Source organism: Alligator mississippiensis, chromosome 3, assembly GCF_030867095.1.
Source record: "Alligator mississippiensis isolate rAllMis1 chromosome 3, rAllMis1, whole genome shotgun sequence".
NCBI lineage: Eukaryota > Metazoa > Chordata > Crocodylia > Alligatoridae > Alligator > Alligator mississippiensis.
Genome location: NC_081826.1, coordinates 71,273,265 through 71,291,112, shown reverse-complemented (window position 1 = coordinate 71,291,112; position 17,848 = coordinate 71,273,265). Strand labels below are relative to the sequence as shown.

The following is a 17,848-nucleotide window of genomic DNA, read 5'->3' as shown; positions in this document are numbered from 1 at the left end:
GGCCAATATTATTCAATATCTTCATCAGCAATTTGGACGAGGGCGTGGAGAGCACCCTCTCCAAGTTCGCTGATGATACCAAGTTATGGGGCAAAGTTAGTACACTGGAGGGCAGGGAGCAGATTCAGGCTGACCTGGACAGGTTGGATCAATGGGCAGAGAGAAATAGGATGCAATTTAATAACGATAAATGTAAGGTACTCCACCTGGGAAGGAGGAACCCCCAGCACACCTATAGGTTAGGAAGTGTCCTTCTCAGCAGCTCAGAGGCAGAGAGGGATCTTGGAGTCATAATTGACACCAAGATGAACCTGAGCCGGCAGTGTAACGAGGCCATCAACAAGGCCAATCACACCTTGTCATGCATTAGCAGGTGCATGACTAATAGAACAAAGGAGGTGATGCTCCCCCTCTATGCGGCACTGGTCAGGTCGCAGTTAGAGTAATGTGTCCAGTTTTGGGTACCGCACTTCAAGAGGGACACAGGGAATCTCGAGAGGGTCCAGAGGAAGACCACTTGCATGATTAGTGGCCTTCGTGATAGACCCTACGGGGGGAGGTTGAGAGAGCTGAATCTCTTCAGCCTTCACAAGAGACGGCTGAGGGGAGATCTTGTGGCCACCTATAAATTTATTAGGGGAGGTCAACGGGGAATAGGGGAAGCGCTATTTACTAAGGCGCCCCAGGGAGTGACTAGGAATAACGGGTGTAACCTAGTTGAGAGTGGATTTAGGTTAGATATTAGGAAGAAATTTTTCACAGTAAGGGTGGCCAGGATCTGGAATGGGCTTCCAAGAGAGGTGGTGCTATCACCTAGCTTGGAGGTCTTCAAGAGGAGGCTAGACAGTCACCTGGCTGGGGTCATCTGACCTCCGTCCTCTTTCCTGCCAGGGGCAGGGGGTCGGACACGATGATCCATTGTGGTCCCTTCCGACTCTACAATCTATGAATCTAAGGTACAGGGTATAGTCCAGAGGCTCTGTTAATCTTTGTTAAAACAATCCAGATGAAAGTTTTCACACTTCAGTGCAAATGCACTACTTCATAACATTTCTGACAAACAAAGCTAATTAGTATGCTCACAGCAACTGTTACTTTTGCCACACAAGCTACAGTTCACAGAGGGTATGTCTACATGAGATACTTTACTGTGCATTAGACTAATCTAATGTGCAGTAAAGCATCATCATCCACACACATGCAGCAATTACTGCTCAGTAGATTAGTGTAATGTGCCATTTTCTAGTACCTCTATTTACTTTAATTAAAGCACCCCCCACTCCCTGTATTTATTAGGTACTAGAAAATGGCACATTAAACTAATACACCAAAGTGCACATATAGATGCTGACCAGGAACAAATTGTTCCCAGCCAGCCTAGGCAGCAGGGGGCAGGGAGAATTGTCCCGGCTTGCCGAGACACTGCCTCCCAGCCATGATCTCCAAATGGTTGGTAGAGCGGTCTTGCCTGCTGGGCAGCTGCCTTCCAGCCCCACACAGGTTGGGATGAGTTCTGATCTCCACATGGTTGGGAGACAGCTGCCTGGTAGCCAGGACAGCTCTCCTAGCCACGTGAAGATCAGGATGGGTCCCGATTAGCACAGGGCTGGCCTGCCAAGCCAGGACAGCTCCCCCTACCCCCTGAGGCTTGGGACTGGCTCCGACCTCCCTGCAACTGGCAGGGAGCTGGGATGATTCCCCCCTCCCCCTACATCGTGCAAATCAGGGCTTCCCCCAGAGCTGGGACAGCTAGGGGCTGGCACCCAGGGGAGCCTGAAGCTCCCCCTGGCTGCTGAAGGGGGAGAACAGGGCAGGAGCAGCCCTGGACTGGGCTGCTTCTATCCTGCACAATTTGCTCCCGATGTGACCATGTATCTAGACATGCACCTGGGAGTGCTTTAACTTTGATTAATGTTCAAATTCACTTGAGGGCCTGACTTGGTCCAATAGAAATGTTCCTGCCCCACTTACTAGAGAGATCCTGAAACAGAGTTGGAGTTTTACTAGTTGGTACCATCTTGTATGCATAGGACAATTTTTAAATGCTGTTTGTAACTAAGCACTTAAGCATCTGGCTTATAAGTGCTGTAAATTATTCAGGGTGAAAGAGTATTTTTCCAATTGACTTTTTAAAGCTTAAAATCCAATTTTTGTCAATAAGAGTAGTTTGACTAAATTTTAAGAACAGTTTTTAGAAATTAAACACTTTAATTTCTTATTTCAGTCACCTTGTTTCCATAACCAATGTAAGTAGAGATAATTTAAACCAGGTGCTAAGGAGTTGCTTTGTATTGGGTATAAACTTCTGAGAGATTCTCTTGACTGCCATCTGCTGACATATTGCTGCATTGACACACATACCTCAAGCTTTGTTTAAGATTCATTTTCATAGTGCTTTAAGCTGAAACACTGAAGGAAGAAGGTGAAGATCAAACCAATTAAATAAATATGTTTAATTACTATATTTTGTTGCATTGTAGTTTAAAGTTTTTTTCTACAGTTAAAAAAAAGTCCTCCATTTATAATCCTTCATTTTTATATTACTAACTTCACTAAGCTCATGCTTACAGCTGCAGCTTTCCTCGTTTGTCTCTGAAGGTGGTTTTGTTGCTGTTGTGTTCGTTGAAAGTTTGAGCATTTTTACTGAGCTGGTGGGGAAAAACATCCAAAGTAAAACTCTTTTCACTTTCTTGGTCCCCTCATCAGGGGACTAACTTTTTAAAAGCAGATGAACATTTACATTGTCTGTTTCTCCAAATCAAGCAGGACTGCTTAACAATTCAAATGTGTATTCTGGAAAATCTAGGATACAACACTGGTGGAAAAGACAGTCAAGGAAAGAAGTATGGAGGGGACAAGGAGGGTAACACACACACACACACACACACATCATATATATATATATCATTTTATATATGATGGTTGCCTATATATATATAGGCATATCTCTATGATGGTTGCAATCCTCTGAATCATGGTGTATATGTAACAAGTCTACAACCATCACACCAAGACAGAACTTGGCTAAACATTTAAATCTGATGAAGTCAGTCCAAATTTCGTTTATAAGGATACAAAGTCATCACACTTTCAGCAGTACCTCCAAAAGAGCAGGTAAGACAGGGACAAGATTTGTTGTTGACAACATTTGATTTCCATTTTTTTTCTTTTCTTTGTTCCATCCATTTTCATTTCTCTTAGAAGATTTATCCTTTTGTCACGACAATGCAATTTATGCTATAGCTGGCTTTTCCTTTTATCCTTCTAATCACTTGGTTGCTAAAGCTAACCATTACAATCTGGAAATGCATAGAACTCTATCTGTTATATTCAAAAGGGCAAATATGAGTTGATTTTTAGAATGAAAAAAAGATTTAATTTATGCTTCAAGTATTCTCAACTGGTGTAGTCACAGACACTGGGATCTCATTTCACACAGATACTGTACTGTTGAGGCTTAATTTGAAATACCCCAAGGATAAATAAAATCTTTTTCCTAATTAAATCTTGACTTTCTTTCAGCAGTATGGTCATGGAAAAAAAAAAAACAAATTTCCAGCCAACTACCAAAGTATAAGGATCAAGGTTTAGAGCTGCTGGTTTGCAGGCTTTCCAATAATACCCTCTAAGTATGCTAATACCCTTATAAATACCTAAAAGAAAAAAAGAACACCATAAACAAATGCTTTTAAATTGGTTTTCATCACAAATTGTCCATGACTGCACAGAGGTGGACACAAATATTTGAAAATATTCAGCTTGTTATACCTGCTGAAGTAGTAAAAAAAGAAACATTAGAATAATCTAGGACAAAGGGAGTATGCATTTCACAGCTTTTGGAAGCAAAGCATGTTGCACACTTGAGGGACATGCATTCCTCAATTACCTCCTTCCTATAAGCTCCCTGTGTATTATCCTCTCCTGCTCATTTACATCAATGACTTCTTGCAACTCCTTAACTAGTACTTCTTGCTAGGAGATCTGTATGCCTCTTATTACCCTATTCCAGGATCCCCTAATCTTCCTCCTGCCATAGATTCTTCTGAATACCCATTCTTATGATTTGGCCAGTAGTAGCGTCTGAATCATCTTACTGCCTCTAGCATTCCAGCCTGTCTAGTGCTTCATCAGGTCCTCCCCATCAGACATGTGAAGATACTGTAGTATGTTGAGACTTCAGCTCCTGTTCCACAGAAACCATGTGCATTAGTCTGGAAGATATGCCCTGCTGTTTGGCTCAGCCACCAAATAATGACTCTCCTGGGCAGTATCTTATCCTCACATTATAGCATTTCAATGTCAGTAACGTGCTAGTTCTGATGGGTGGAATGACGCATTCTTTCTGCAAACTTGCCAACTGTTTGGCAGTGGCTTCATCAATGATGTTTTGTAATGGCTGTGATCAAACTGCACATGTGCTTTGTGCCAACTACTGAACTCCTGAATTCATCCATTTAAAGAAGCCCAGGCAGTAATTCTTTTTCTATGTGAGTATTTACCCTTTCTCTGTCCATAAATGTTGTACTAACAAGTACTATGGACTGCTGACTTTGCATCAATGCTGTTTTAGGCCTCCGTCTGAGATGTGACATTGTAGCTCTAGCTGTACTTCGCATTTGTAGTACTTTAGCTCTGGTGCTTTGCTTGCTATATACACTATATGCTCTCAGATGCTTATTCATGGATCTCTGACCATTTCTATGCTGCATTGTTTTGCATCAATTACATCAAGGGTTTACAGACTTTTGACAAGCATGTACAGAATCTGGAATGATAACTGGCTAGATTCCTTTCATCTCCCTTACTCTGGACATTCTTACTGGTTCTCAATTTCTCAGAGTCCTTCAGAAGACAACACATATCCAACATAGGAGACCTCAATTTCTCCTGGCTCTGACATCTAAGGAGCAGGAGCTTAGTATCAAGGTTCCTAGATTGCCCCTTCCTTGATCTCATTTTCTATAATATTGCCAGCTTCAATCTTGATGATTAGGAATTCCTCTAATACCTGGGTGTCATAACCCAATGATTTTTAGTGCCTCGGCACATTGGAATTTTCCTGCCACATGGAGCTCTCTTTGCACGGTGGATTTCTCAGCTGCAGAGAGAAAACCCCGGTGCAAAGAGCTCCCGCCACGCGTATGCAAATTAGTGTCCCACTATTGGTCAATTCTAAATTATTCCTACGTGGCGGCTGGCAATTGGCTCGCTAGCAGTATAAAAGGTTAGAGCAGTTTCCGCCCAAGTTGGAGGACTCCACAACCATCTCGTGGGGAACTCTGAGCGCGCTGTGGAGCCTAGCAAACTCCACGTGTGTCTTGGAGGAGGACATAGAGGCCTGATCAGCTTCTAGCCACTCCCCATCATAGTGGAAAATTTGACGTATCCCCCATGTTCAGCGTGCAGAGTCGTATATCAATGACTCATCTCGGTTCGGTGCGAGAAGAGATCTCACTTCTGTTTGTTTGTGTGCAACTGTAACTCAAGCAAGTTTCCTTCCTGCACTGTGACCATCGGCAGAGTAAGTAAAGCTTTCTTTATACAACCAATACGCTTCCGTGCCTAACTCTACTCCATCGTGGAAAAACCTCACCTGACGGTCCGGGCTACTGGCCATAGCCTTAGACTGCCCTCGGTCCCAACACTGGGCAGTAACTTATTTGCAAGTTCTCAAGTGGTTTTGGAGCAACACATTCTATTACATGTGTTGCTCACCCTTACTAGCCTGGTTTAATAAGTGCAGGAATGCTTTCTGCAAGCTGATTCCTCCTTTAGTGACTCCATCAAGAATAGTAACATTCTGTATTTTAGAAGTTGCATGCATAAAACCCAGTGGCGAGACATAGGGGGTGCACATGTACCCCCTGACAGGCAGCACTCCCCACTTAGGTGACAGGCAGAGAGGCAGGCAGGAGTGCCAGTGCCCGCCCTGCGAGTGCTGGCTGGGGAGTGTGGGCGCCAGGTGAAGCGCCGCTGGCACCCTTGGGAGTACCACTGACTTGGGTGGCATCAGTCGCCCATGATAAAACCTGTTTTTAACGTTATCTTGCTGTCTAGTCTGTTTCCTTTAAATCGGTCCTATTACAGAGGTGGACAATTATTTGGGATAAAGGGCCACTTAGGAAGTTTTGGTAAGCTGCTGCAGGCTGCATCAGCACCCTATGCCCCCGCCCGCAACAGCTTACCAAAACTCCTTAAGTGGCTTGGCTGGGTGGATAGGATGGGGCCGTGGATGGGTGGGAAGTGGCATCTGGAAGCAGGATCGGCAGGTGGGGCTGGGGCCGGGATCAGGATGTAGGGTCAGGATCAGGATGGAGGATGCATAGTGCAGAGTCAAGGCCCAGGACAGAGCCACAATTCACTCCCCGAACACCCCTGTGATGGGCACCAGTTCCACAGGCAGGGGTGTGTGGGAAGTGGATCACAGCTTTGTTCTGGGCCCCAGCTCTACACTGTCACTGCCCAGCAATCTGCTTCCCACACCCTCCCCTGCTCACAGAACTGGCACCCATTGCAGGAACATGCGAGCAGTGGATCATGGTTGTGCCTGATCCCGGCCCCAGCTGCCTGTCTCACTCCCAGTGCTGCTCCTCACCCATCCACAGCCTCATGCCATCCACCCAGACATGTGCCCTGCCTGTGCAGGTCCCAGGCTGGTCTCTATGGAGGTCCCACCTGCCCACTCCGTCTGGCATCCCTAACAGTGGGTGCAGGGCAGATGGGCTGAGGTGCCTGGGCAGCAGGGTCAGGACTGGCAGCAGTGGTGGAGACTAGCAGCAGCAGCTGGAAGGATGAGCTGCTGCAGGGACTGCTGAGAAGTGAGTCTGGCTAACGCGCTGCCCCAGCCCCACTGCAAGCCCAGGGCCAGCAGGACCAGCTGTACACACTACGGCCTGAGCTGCTGCATGCTCCTGGGCCAGGCAGGGCTGATGCACTCACCATGAACCAGACAGAATCCCTTGGCAGGCCACATCTGGCTCACAGACCATATTTTGCCCACCCCTGTCCTGTTAGGATGCAGAAAAGGGCCCTCAGCGACTGTTCTATCTCCTCTCTCACAATGAGGATAGCATGATGGTGTATGAGCGTCAAACTGTGGCTTTCACTGCCATGCTACTTCACAGTGAGGGAACACCTACTATAAACTTCAAGAGGTAATGTTTCTTGTCTCACTGGCTTCTTACTAGCAGCCTGCATTTGCCCACGAGCTTCAGTATGCATTAAGTGACATTTGTTATAGGTTACATTTGTTCAACTGCTGCTTATCAGCACTGCTGGGATTAAAATGCAGATGCCCCTACCATCTAGCATGAACCACCTTGGCCCAACCCAGAGCCTCAGCCACTGCTTACCTGGCTCATATTTGAATTTAAGATAAAGGATTTTTGCCCTCCATGCTGAATAGGAAGAAAGGCTAAGTTTCAGATTTGAGAAAATACAGCAGAAGATTCCACATTTTTACAGTCTTGCATCCTGGCAAGGCCACAATAGTTACCCCTATTTGGTGTTCACCCATTTTCCACTTCTGCCTTGATCTGTTCAGAAGCTGTTACAAATCAAGTAACCAGACTGCAGATACACCATGGTAAACATTTCATAATGAATTTGGGAAAATGACAGACAGGGGCGGGAAAAAAAAGGACCTGGTTTGTTAAGACCAGGGCAATCAAATGAAAAGCCTGTTACAAATATTGGCTTAAATATCTTTCAGGCTAGGGAAGTTTTGGAGGGTGTTAATAAACCAGAGATCCCAAACTGTAAGAGGAAGCAACTTTCTTCAGGTCATGGAATGAGGGTATTAATTTATGCAAATAATATTTTTCACCTACTGACTTTTATAAAATGCTAGTCATTAATGAAAGCCACAGGGCAAGCATGAGAAATTTACTCCCCTGAAGAATCCCCCTGAGCACCTCAAATTTACTGTGAGTGTTTGGGTTGGAGGGGTGTTATATTACTAGACAAATTAGAGAGAAAGAATTCAGGTGAACATTACCAGGATGTTGAACTAGAGAACAGAATCTTGTTGAGAAACACTGCCTTCCCACCCAGATATTACGCACTGAATAACCAAAGCCATCATCACTAACAGGCTTCTCCCTTTGATACAGCTACTGGGACTTATTATGTGGTCTGTCTGCAACAATGCTAGCATCAGCTTGGCTACATAAAAGATATATCAAGATGACAGAGTTAAGGAGCACAGCATGCAGAAATATGCACTCATGCTTGCTAAATCTCTAATCCCAGTTTTGGCTCCTCTCCCGGACTTGGTGCCAACAAAGCCACAGTAAGTTAGTATCATATATTAACATCCCACCCTTTCTTTTTCCCTCCCCAAATCCAGTTTACATCACACATTACAGGGTAGGGGGTGTCAAAATGAAGGAAGTCAGGGAAGTTGCATGGCTTCTCTCCTCAGCTGAAACACATATAATGTCTTCTGCAACTACAGCGCTTTATCATAGAATCATAGGGTCGGAAGGGACCTTGCAGATCTTCAGGTCCGACCCCCTGCCTGGGCAGGAAGAAAACTGGGTTCAAATGACCCCAGCCAGGTAGGCATCAAGCCGCTTCTTAAAGACCCCCAGGGTAAGAGCCAGCACCACTTCCCTTGGAAATTGGTTCCAGATCCTAGCTACCCTGACTGTGAAGTAGTTCTTACCAATGTCTAATATAAACCTACTCTCCAACAATTTGTGGCCGTTATTCCTTGTTATCCTGGGGGGCGCTAGGGGACAGTACTGGAAATGCCACATACTTCTCTACCCTTACCCCTGCATAACAGAGGTGGCAATGGTCTCTTACCTTACTCTGCTGCTGCTTCCTCTCTGGCATGTTTTCCTAGCTCATCCTCCACAACAGATTCACAGAACACGATTGCAAGATATCTCCCCGTTTTTTTCAGCAGTGCCAAGTGAAATGCTTCATAAAAGGGTGTGGGGAAAAGCTGCTGAACTTGCTGTTAACATTTTATCTTGTGAGTTTGGGGTTTTGTTTTGCTTTTTTTCTTCTTTTCCAACACTGGGTAGCCATGGTCTTAAATTGGCATTTTCTCTGCATGCCTTTTGGAGATGCTTTTGTTTAGATGCCAGCTCTGGATTTCTCTCCCAAAACTGTTCTCTTTGGTCTACTTATTTTAGAAGCTGTCCCCTAGCACAAGGCTGGCTAACGCATGGCACATGCGCTACATTTAGCACAGGCGGTCTCTGTGTGGCACGTGGCAAGTCAGGGAGAGGATAAAGCAGCAAAGCAGCAGATAGAACAGGAAAAAAGCAGAGCAACCTATCAGACAAGGAGCACAAGTCAGAAAGAAAAAAACAGAGCAGCCTATTAGGCAAGGGAAGGGAATCCGTGAGGGTGCACAAGGGGACAGTGAGGGCACAAAACTACAGCTGTATTGGTCTTGACCTGTTAACCCATCACAAGAAGGTGGCAGTGAGATCTTACCCAGCTCAGTTCAGAGATATGCCCCTCGGACCAGTTAGCAAGTTTGGGATTGTCCTGGATGGTATACTCTCACACCACTCAGAGTGGAGCTGAGCAGTGCAGAAAGGAGTGAAATGAGGGTAAAAGGCTATCCAGGTGTATAACACTGGGTCCACACACAAACAGAGAATCAAGGGGGGGAAGGGTCTGGAATAAGCGTTACAACAGGTATCAGTTGAATCCACACTCACAAAGCAGATAAGGTATCAACCTGCTCTATGCAAACTCAGGCATAGGGTTTGTGCCCCAACCAGACAAGCAAATCCAAGTTTATGGGTAGTTCACACAAAGTAAGAGATTAGGGAGTAAACATTTAAGCTCCATTTGGGCATAGGGGCGATGGGACACATGCTAGAAAGTGTCAGAGGTTTTTTCATTTCACACACAACTGGAGATCTGATTACAGCTGATGGACTTGCTATCCAGATGTCAAGGGCTTCATTACCTACTTCCAGTTCACTGCAGAAGTGAGAGACACTCGTACAGAGGAGAGAGATGGGAGAGAATACACCATTCCCTGAAATGTTGTAGCTTATGTGGTGTTCAACACCTGTGACATTACAGAGGGGGATTACTATGAAACTAAATGCATTTCCTTGCATGTTCAGCCAATTGTCTCCTACGACAGAAGATACTTCTGGAAATAAGTTCATAGAATTAAAGCTACTGTCTCATTGCTTCTGCTGAGAGTTTCTGCTACAGTTGGCTGAAATGCATAATTTTCCTGAGGAAGCTGTAACCAAAAAAAACAGGCTAGTGAGAAAGGCTTTCACTTTCTAATTTTCCCTCAGAAAAATTAACTTTTTGTTTAAAAAGCCACAAAAGTAAATAAAAAAAAAAAAATCTGAGTGGCTCTTCTGCATTTCTACCCCATTTTGTTTAGCTTTCTGCTACTTAAAGAGCACTCTTCTCTTATGTAGGCCTGTGTTGCATACTCCTGCCCTAGAGACATTTCATGGCTAGGCTTTCATTCCTAGAAATCATCATTTAAGGTGTTCTAGAGAAATTGGCTTGCAAATGCTTTGCTTCAATACCTCTGTAGCTTTTGGGTTGATTGATTGATTGATGGATCAGGCAATTTTGCTGCATATACAACAGTTTGGCAACTGTCCCCATATATGGCAATAAGGCTAGGGACAGATATTACACATCAGCCAGTTTAAGCGATCAAAAACTGGTTTAAGCCTGTAACAGAACAGATGTTCAGTGCACATAAACCAGTCTGAAAATGGGTGAAACTGGTCTGAGATAAACCTGGTTGAATGTAGTATCAGACTTAACTGATTTGGGTCAAACCAGCTTGTGCAACGTCTGTCCCAGACCCTTTGCTGGTTTTAAGCTAAACCAGACACTCCCAACATCCCAGCATGTTCTCTGGGCTGGGCAGGGCTCTCTGCTCCAAAGCAGAGCTGGCCCCTCCCCTCTGCTCCCTGGTTGCAGTTCTGGCAGTGACTTGCAGGCACAGCAGGGTCTGCTGATTTCCCCGTGCCCCCCTCCCCCTCGTCTTACCACTCACTGCTTAAGTGGAGATCCCTTCCTTCTCTCTCCCACAGCACAGACTGTAGCCAGCATGTACAGGAGACCCTCACCATTCACGGGGGATATGTTCCACAGATCCCTGTGAATGGCGAAATACGCAAATATGTCAGGAGTGCAGGGCAAACATGGTGGTGGCAGCAAGCATGGAGCTCCCACAGATGCCGCCGATGCTGTTGGCAGCAAGGGGGTGGGAGCATGGCGAGTGTGTGTGGGGAGAGAGGGTATGCGTGGAGAGAGCGTGGGTTCAAACATTTGCACCTCAAATATTCGAAACCACAAATGGTGAGGGTTTCCTGTAGTATGCTAGCCATGGGCGACTGGTGCCTCCTGAGTCCAAGGGTGGGGGCACTTGCAGCACCAGCAGTCAGTCAGTGACCGGGGGAGGCACTCCACTGGTACTTCCAGTCGATGCAATCGGCCACAGAGGAACTCCCCGCGCCCGCGCTCCCCCCGCCCCGGTCGGCACGATTGGCTGCAGGGATCACTTCTCCTGGCATCCCCACTCCCTCGCCAGCACACTCATGGGGGACACCAGCACTCTTGCCTGCCCCCTCTACCTGTTGCCTAGGCAGGGAACGTTGGCTGTCAGGGGGTGCACCAGCGCTCTCAGGGGGTACATATGTACCACTGTGCACCTCTATGTGTTGCCAGTGACGCTAGCTAATGCTGTGTAAGGCAGATAGGACAGCATCTGCTTAGGGCTTTTTGGAGGTAATCAACAGCTCTGATGGTAATGTCCCTGCATTCCTTCCTTCGGAAAAAATTGTTCAAGAGCTTGTAATGAGTGCAGCTTTGTTATCTGATGAGGTGTTAAATGCTGATAACAAAGCTGATAAATGCTCTGTTATCAAGGTGGTGGGGGAGAACCCCTTGACCCCTCCCTAATCACAGCATCCTGCCAGGGCCTGGCCACTCAGCCCAGCCTGTGGAAGGGAAGGGAGAACTGCTTTAGTGTCCCCTGGCTTCTAGCCTGAGCCACTGCAGGCATGTGCCTGCATTTCTGGAATGGCAAGGGAATGAATGTCTATCCACCTCCAAGTTGGTCTAAGCTTTGCATGTTAGATTAACCAGCAAAGATTGAATCAATTCAGACTCAGGCTGTTTGAATGTCTGTCCTTGGCCTAAGAGTTCACATTATGGAAGATAAGCTTGCAATAAGGCAAATTTAATCTAATAGGACACAGAAAAGCTCGTTTAATAATAAAGATTTTGCGCCTGTGTAATCTAGGGCTGCCAAGCAAATGCATGGATATACAATATACTGTAGTTAAGAAATCCATTGCCATTGTTAAGTTTTCTCATGGTGAAACGTGCCTCAGACTTTTTTTGTTTGAGGGGCGGAGGTGGGTAAAGGGGAGAAAGAATAAAGTAAATTTTCAGTTAACAAGTGTTATAAAAAGGAAAGGAAAAATGATTTCATATCTATTTAGGCAGGAGCTACCTGCAAAGACAGTGCCACAATGAAAGAGGTAGTTGGACACTTTCCAAGAATCAAATGATCCAGTACAACTCCCCACCCCCCTCCTTTTCCCAAAGCAAGACAAATCCCTTAAGCAAAGGGTACTGCAACACATTATACCAGAAACAGAGAAGCAATTGCATCATGTTGTGGTCATGGAGCAACTGTTCACACTAACACACAGGGACTAAAGATGCCCCTGAAATGGTCATAAGTAAAACTGCTATCAATTAGCTCCTGTATCAATTATCTCTAGCACTTGCCCCCACAATGGTTTTTGCAGTAGCTAGCAATGCTTTTTCCAGATACCAGTACAAACAGCCACAGGAAACTATTGAGTTTGGTCAAGTCGCCCTTCATCTTCTCTGGCAAACAAAGAATGGCAACGGCTGCTGAAGAATGAACAGCCAAGCCCTATCACTGGGAATTGCATCTGACTCCTTTTCCTGTATATCTATGCCATGTCTGGATCTTGCTTTATTCATAAATCTGACGTATTTCTTTTTATTCAGTCAAAATATTCAATCCCTTCTCTTATCCGGCCTCTTGATTACTCCCATTGCTCCTCTTCCCATCCCTTACTAACTAAAAACACAATTTTTGGGAAAGACAAACTAAACCAAAGCCAGATTGTCTGGAAGGTTTTGGTTTTAGCCAAACTTATTGTCTGAAAGGTTTTGGTTTTAGCCAAATCACCAACCCAAGTACAAGATGCGTAGAAAAAAAGCTTGTTTGGAGCTTCTGGAGAATACTGTAATAAAAGGGAAATCTATTTGTTATAATGTCCTGTATGTAGGAGAAAACCAGGTACCACTTTCTTAAACGTTTGGTATTTGCAGGCCATTAGACCTGGTTATGAATAATTCTGTGGATACTAGCCGTTCATCATAATTTAAATGCAGTCTTACCAGCTAAAGTTCCTGACCAACTAATTGAGTCATTATAGTAATTTCATAAGACAGCTGCAATTTATAAGAATCAGATTGGTAATACACTATGAAAACCCCTAGTGGCTATGCCATGATAAAAATACCACACAACTCCTTGGATACATATTCTTCATGCTTGTTTTCTTGGGGCAGGAGGGAGGAAGCCTACTTTTGCCTTTATCTTGAGGATTTTTGTCAGTCCAACATAAATTTCACAGTTCTGCTTAAAAATAGAAACAAAAGCACAAAATAAATCCTTCAAAAAGCATTCTTAGATCATTAATTTTGTGATCAACAGCCCAGGAGCATTTACTGTCAATGGCAAACAGCATCAGTTCCAATTCACACATTTGAACTTTCAGAACTTCATAGATCAAGTAGATTGGAGTTGTTTTCCAGGTTTTTCCCTCTGCAGTCACAAAGACTAGAAAATTGCTCTGTAATATCTGAAAGCTCAGATGCTCACAAGATACCAGGACCTGGGTTTCAAGTACTGAACCATTGCAAACCTCACAATAAAAGACCACTAGCAATACTTCATCCTTAAACAAATGCAACGTGCATTAATACATCTGTACAGCCCATTTCTTACCTTAAAAGCCACAGAATGATGAAAGAGCCACCTTTGTTTCATCAGCAAGATTGCAAAAACAAGAGCATAACTTATGTAACAGCCTTAGTCCTAACCTAGCACATGTAAAATAAGGTAGATAGCAGGGGTCACGAAGGAAGGAAATAGTTTTCAGTTATCCCCAATGATTGTTGTTCTCTATGCACCTTCTGATAAAGATTGATCACACATCCTATTTGGAGGAACTAGAAATGAAGGAGAGCAGTTAATGTGCAAACACAGGAAATATGAGACAGCACAAAGTGCTGCTTAAATCTTCTGCTCTGGAGATAACCTTGTTGCTATATTTATAAAAGTGCCTATAAAATTAGATACTGCACAGAACTTAACACGTCCCTTCATTTCTGCCACTCAAAAACAAGCATTTTGCACCACTGGCCCATCATTTTGATTTTCTCCTGAACAGAACAGGGCAGAGAGAGCCTAACAGCAGAGCAGAAGGCTCTTTTCTGACAGCCCCATGATCCATTTGTTCAAGACTGAAACCAATTTAGTTAAATCACTTTATTTATAGAACTTCTGCTCACAACAAAAAGCAACCTTTTTTTCCACCCCCATTTTTCAAGCCCTTTAAACCAGACATGGGCCAGCTCCACACCACACTAATGCAGCCAGTAAAAGAGAAGAGAACAATAAAAAGAGGACAGTAGGACCCAATTCAGTGCTAGAGTCTATTCTGCAGGGAAGAGAGGTTATGAAGCAGCTGTGCTGCAGTAGGGCGCTCCTCAGCCTCGGCTCTCCAGCAGCTACCAATTATGCTCTCAAGTCTGCGGCCTGAGGGTGACCCAGAGAAGACTGCAGCACTCAGAGAGGGACGCAAGTTGTAGGCCACCACAGCATAGAGCACATACTGGCGCTCACCCAAATAGGGCTGCTCTCGTGTTACCACTTGCCAGAGGGTGATAGCAAAGGAGTAAATGTCTGCTTTGGGGGTGACCCTCTCCCCCTTGAGGAGCTCTGGGGCACAGTGTGTATATGTGCCCCCTTGCTGGCAAATATGGGGGCTCATCAGAGATAAGCCATCCTCCAGTTTCTGGGAGCACCCGAAGTCTCCAATCTTGCACACCCCCTGCTCAGTGATGAACACATTGGCAGGCTTCAGGTCCAGGTGCACAATGCATTGTGAGTGAAGAAAGGCTAAGCCAGTCACAATGTCACAGGAATAGCGTAGGGACTCAGGCATGCCCAGGAGCTCTTGGCTGCATCCTCCCCCATCATCTTCTTCCTTTCTCTGTGCCCAGCCAGTACCATAGATGACATGGTGCAGGGTAACACTGCCTGCATATTCCATGATGATAGTACCCAAGCTGTCCTGGCCAGCAGGGGCACATGTGCTGGCAGCCACAACACGTACCACGTTTTTGTGACGTAACTGGGCTACGTTCAGCTCAGCCCAGAAGCTCTGCCGTGATGCCAACCGGTTCTTGCTGCACTTCTTCACCTGCTTCACAGCAACTATCTCCCCATGATAAGTAGCCTTATAGACCGAACCAAAGCCCCCAGAGCCCAAGGGCTGCAGTAGGCACACTTGATCCCAGTCTATGGAGCACCAAGCCAGGCGGGGGGGCAGCCGGCGAGTCCTGGGGGAAGGGATTTCTCCCAGGAAGTGTTTACCACCTTTGCCAGGAAGTGCCAAGGGGCTGCTGCAGGGCCGTGAGTCCACAGAAAGGGAAAACTCTGGGGATAAAAAACATTTAAAGGGGATAGGGGATGGCATTGGTAAAAACACAGTGTACCATAAAGAGAAAAGACTGAGCCCCTGCTAAAAGAAGAACTCTACCGCTCTTTCCAGAGTGCCCTTTATGCTCTCCTATGCATCACCCAAATGAGCTGCACCTGTCACCAAATGACTGTGCCCCAATCACTCTCAGATGAAATCACACCTTGCCAACACAGAATGCAAAGCCACATTAAGTCTAGCTTTTAAAGAAAGCTCCTTGATACAAATGAGTTTAGGCTAAAACATGTTGGCTCACATTATGGAATCTGTGCCTGACGCATCATTTCTTATCACAGGAAAAAAAATGCATCTAAAGTGTCTCCAGTTGAATGAGATTAGAAAAATGCCCTAAGAGTAAATGGGCCACAGAGATCAGATAATATATTTCACATATGGCTGAAGGCAAGAATCATGCATTCAGGTGCATTAAATAGCTAAAGGTTGTTACTGGAGGGAACAGCTAAAATGGAGAAAGCTAGTATTTGATTAATTTGTTATGGGAATAATTTGTTGCAAGAGGGAGCTTGTGAAGAATTGCCATTTAAACCTAACTGGTCTGGAACCCCCCCCCAAACAAAACAAAAAGCTACCCAAGGTGTAAAGCAAAAGGGATGTACCAGGGTTGTCAGAACCTCTTGTCCTAATGGAATCTGCTTGAGGCACAGGGTGCTAGTGGTTTTCTGCTTTTCAGACTAGAAGGAGCTTTTGAGTTAGCCATTAGTCTTTAGGTCTAGAGCACTTCCTATTCCAGGAACAGGCAATCTCACTGCTGGATGTGCACAAGTGACCTGGTCATAGTGGCAGCTACCTGAGGATGCTGAATTATGGTGTTGGCCATTCAGGGACACTGGGCTCCCTTAACATCCCAGCAGCAGGAGGAGTCTTTGGATGGCCTTAAGTGTGGGTGCCTTTACTTTCCTCTCCCAAGCAGTATCCTCATATAATTTTATAGACAAACTGCCTGGCTGTCCTCCTCCCTAGTATGCACACACCATTAATTGCTGCTCTTCCCTACCACCTTTCACCTCTCCTGTCCTTAAACCTTATTTATCACTCCATTCGTGTTCTATTAGCCTGACCTTTATTTGTCAGCATACTTTGGGTATGGCAGTAAGAGTACTAATTAATAAATTATGCAAAGAGGGATAAGTTGCTTGCCAGGTGTCCAAATGGTGAATGCCATCTCCTGGGCAGATCAACATTTTAGCCAAACTGAGAAGCACATAGTGGGTTAAGTTCATATAGTTAATGATGATTTGGGAAGGCTGAGTGGTGCTTGTATTTTATTACCTTAGGACCCAGCAGGTCAAGACCCTTTAATTCATTCTCCAGAGAGGCCAAGTCACCATCCTGATTACAGTTCATGGACTGGGGATAAAATGTTCTGTACCAAGAAGTACTGTTACTGTCTTGTCCTACTGATGTGTGTGCTCTTTTATTTAAGGAAGTGCTTCATTTAAAGTCAAAGACTTGGCAGGAAAAAGTAAATTAATTTAAGAAGTAGTTTTTCCTCTGTTCATTCATTTTCCTGTTTGTTCTTCTTGATGATCACCCTTCTCTATGCCAAACCTCTTGCTCTCTCCTACCCTGGTACCACCTTGGTAATTCCAAGCTACTTTTCTCCAGCTTCCTCCTTTTACCATATTTCACTCTCCTCACTCATTCAGATTTTTCCCTCCTTAAAATTCTTCTACTCCTCTTTGTTCCTCCCATCCCTCCACTTCTATTTTTCAGTTGCCTGCTGTGTGCATCAACAGTTATAGACCTTCAGCACCTCTGAAAAAAATAAAATTTCTGGGTTTTTGGACAGGAAGAATATGGGATTATAAAACTGGAAGAACTTAAAGAACATGTCAAATGGAATTCCTTTAAAATGTCTTTTGAGTTACTTTTTCCCTTTCAAATTCAATTTTATAGGGGATTTTCTGCTCATATATAGATATTTAGCATTTTTCCCTATTACCTTCTTTCACTTGCAACTATCTTAGCATTGCTTGTAACAACAGAAAAGAGAAGAGTTTTATACAAATATGATTTTCAAATTAACACTGTCTTTTTAACCACAATCCTTAGAGAAAGGC

The 17,848-nt window shown here is 44.8% G+C and overlaps 1 protein-coding gene across 1 annotated transcript; it reads right to left on the bottom strand.

Moving 5' to 3' along the window:
• Window positions 1–12,260: 12,260 nt before the first annotated feature.
• MOS (MOS proto-oncogene, serine/threonine kinase) lies at window positions 12,261–15,897 on the bottom strand. Its single transcript, XM_059724074.1, has one exon. It carries the CDS (start codon window positions 15,762–15,764, stop codon window positions 14,712–14,714), a length of 1,053 nt encoding a protein of 350 aa, XP_059580057.1. The 5' UTR covers window positions 15,765–15,897; the 3' UTR covers window positions 12,261–14,711.
• Between the last annotated feature and the right edge of the window lie 1,951 nt (window positions 15,898–17,848).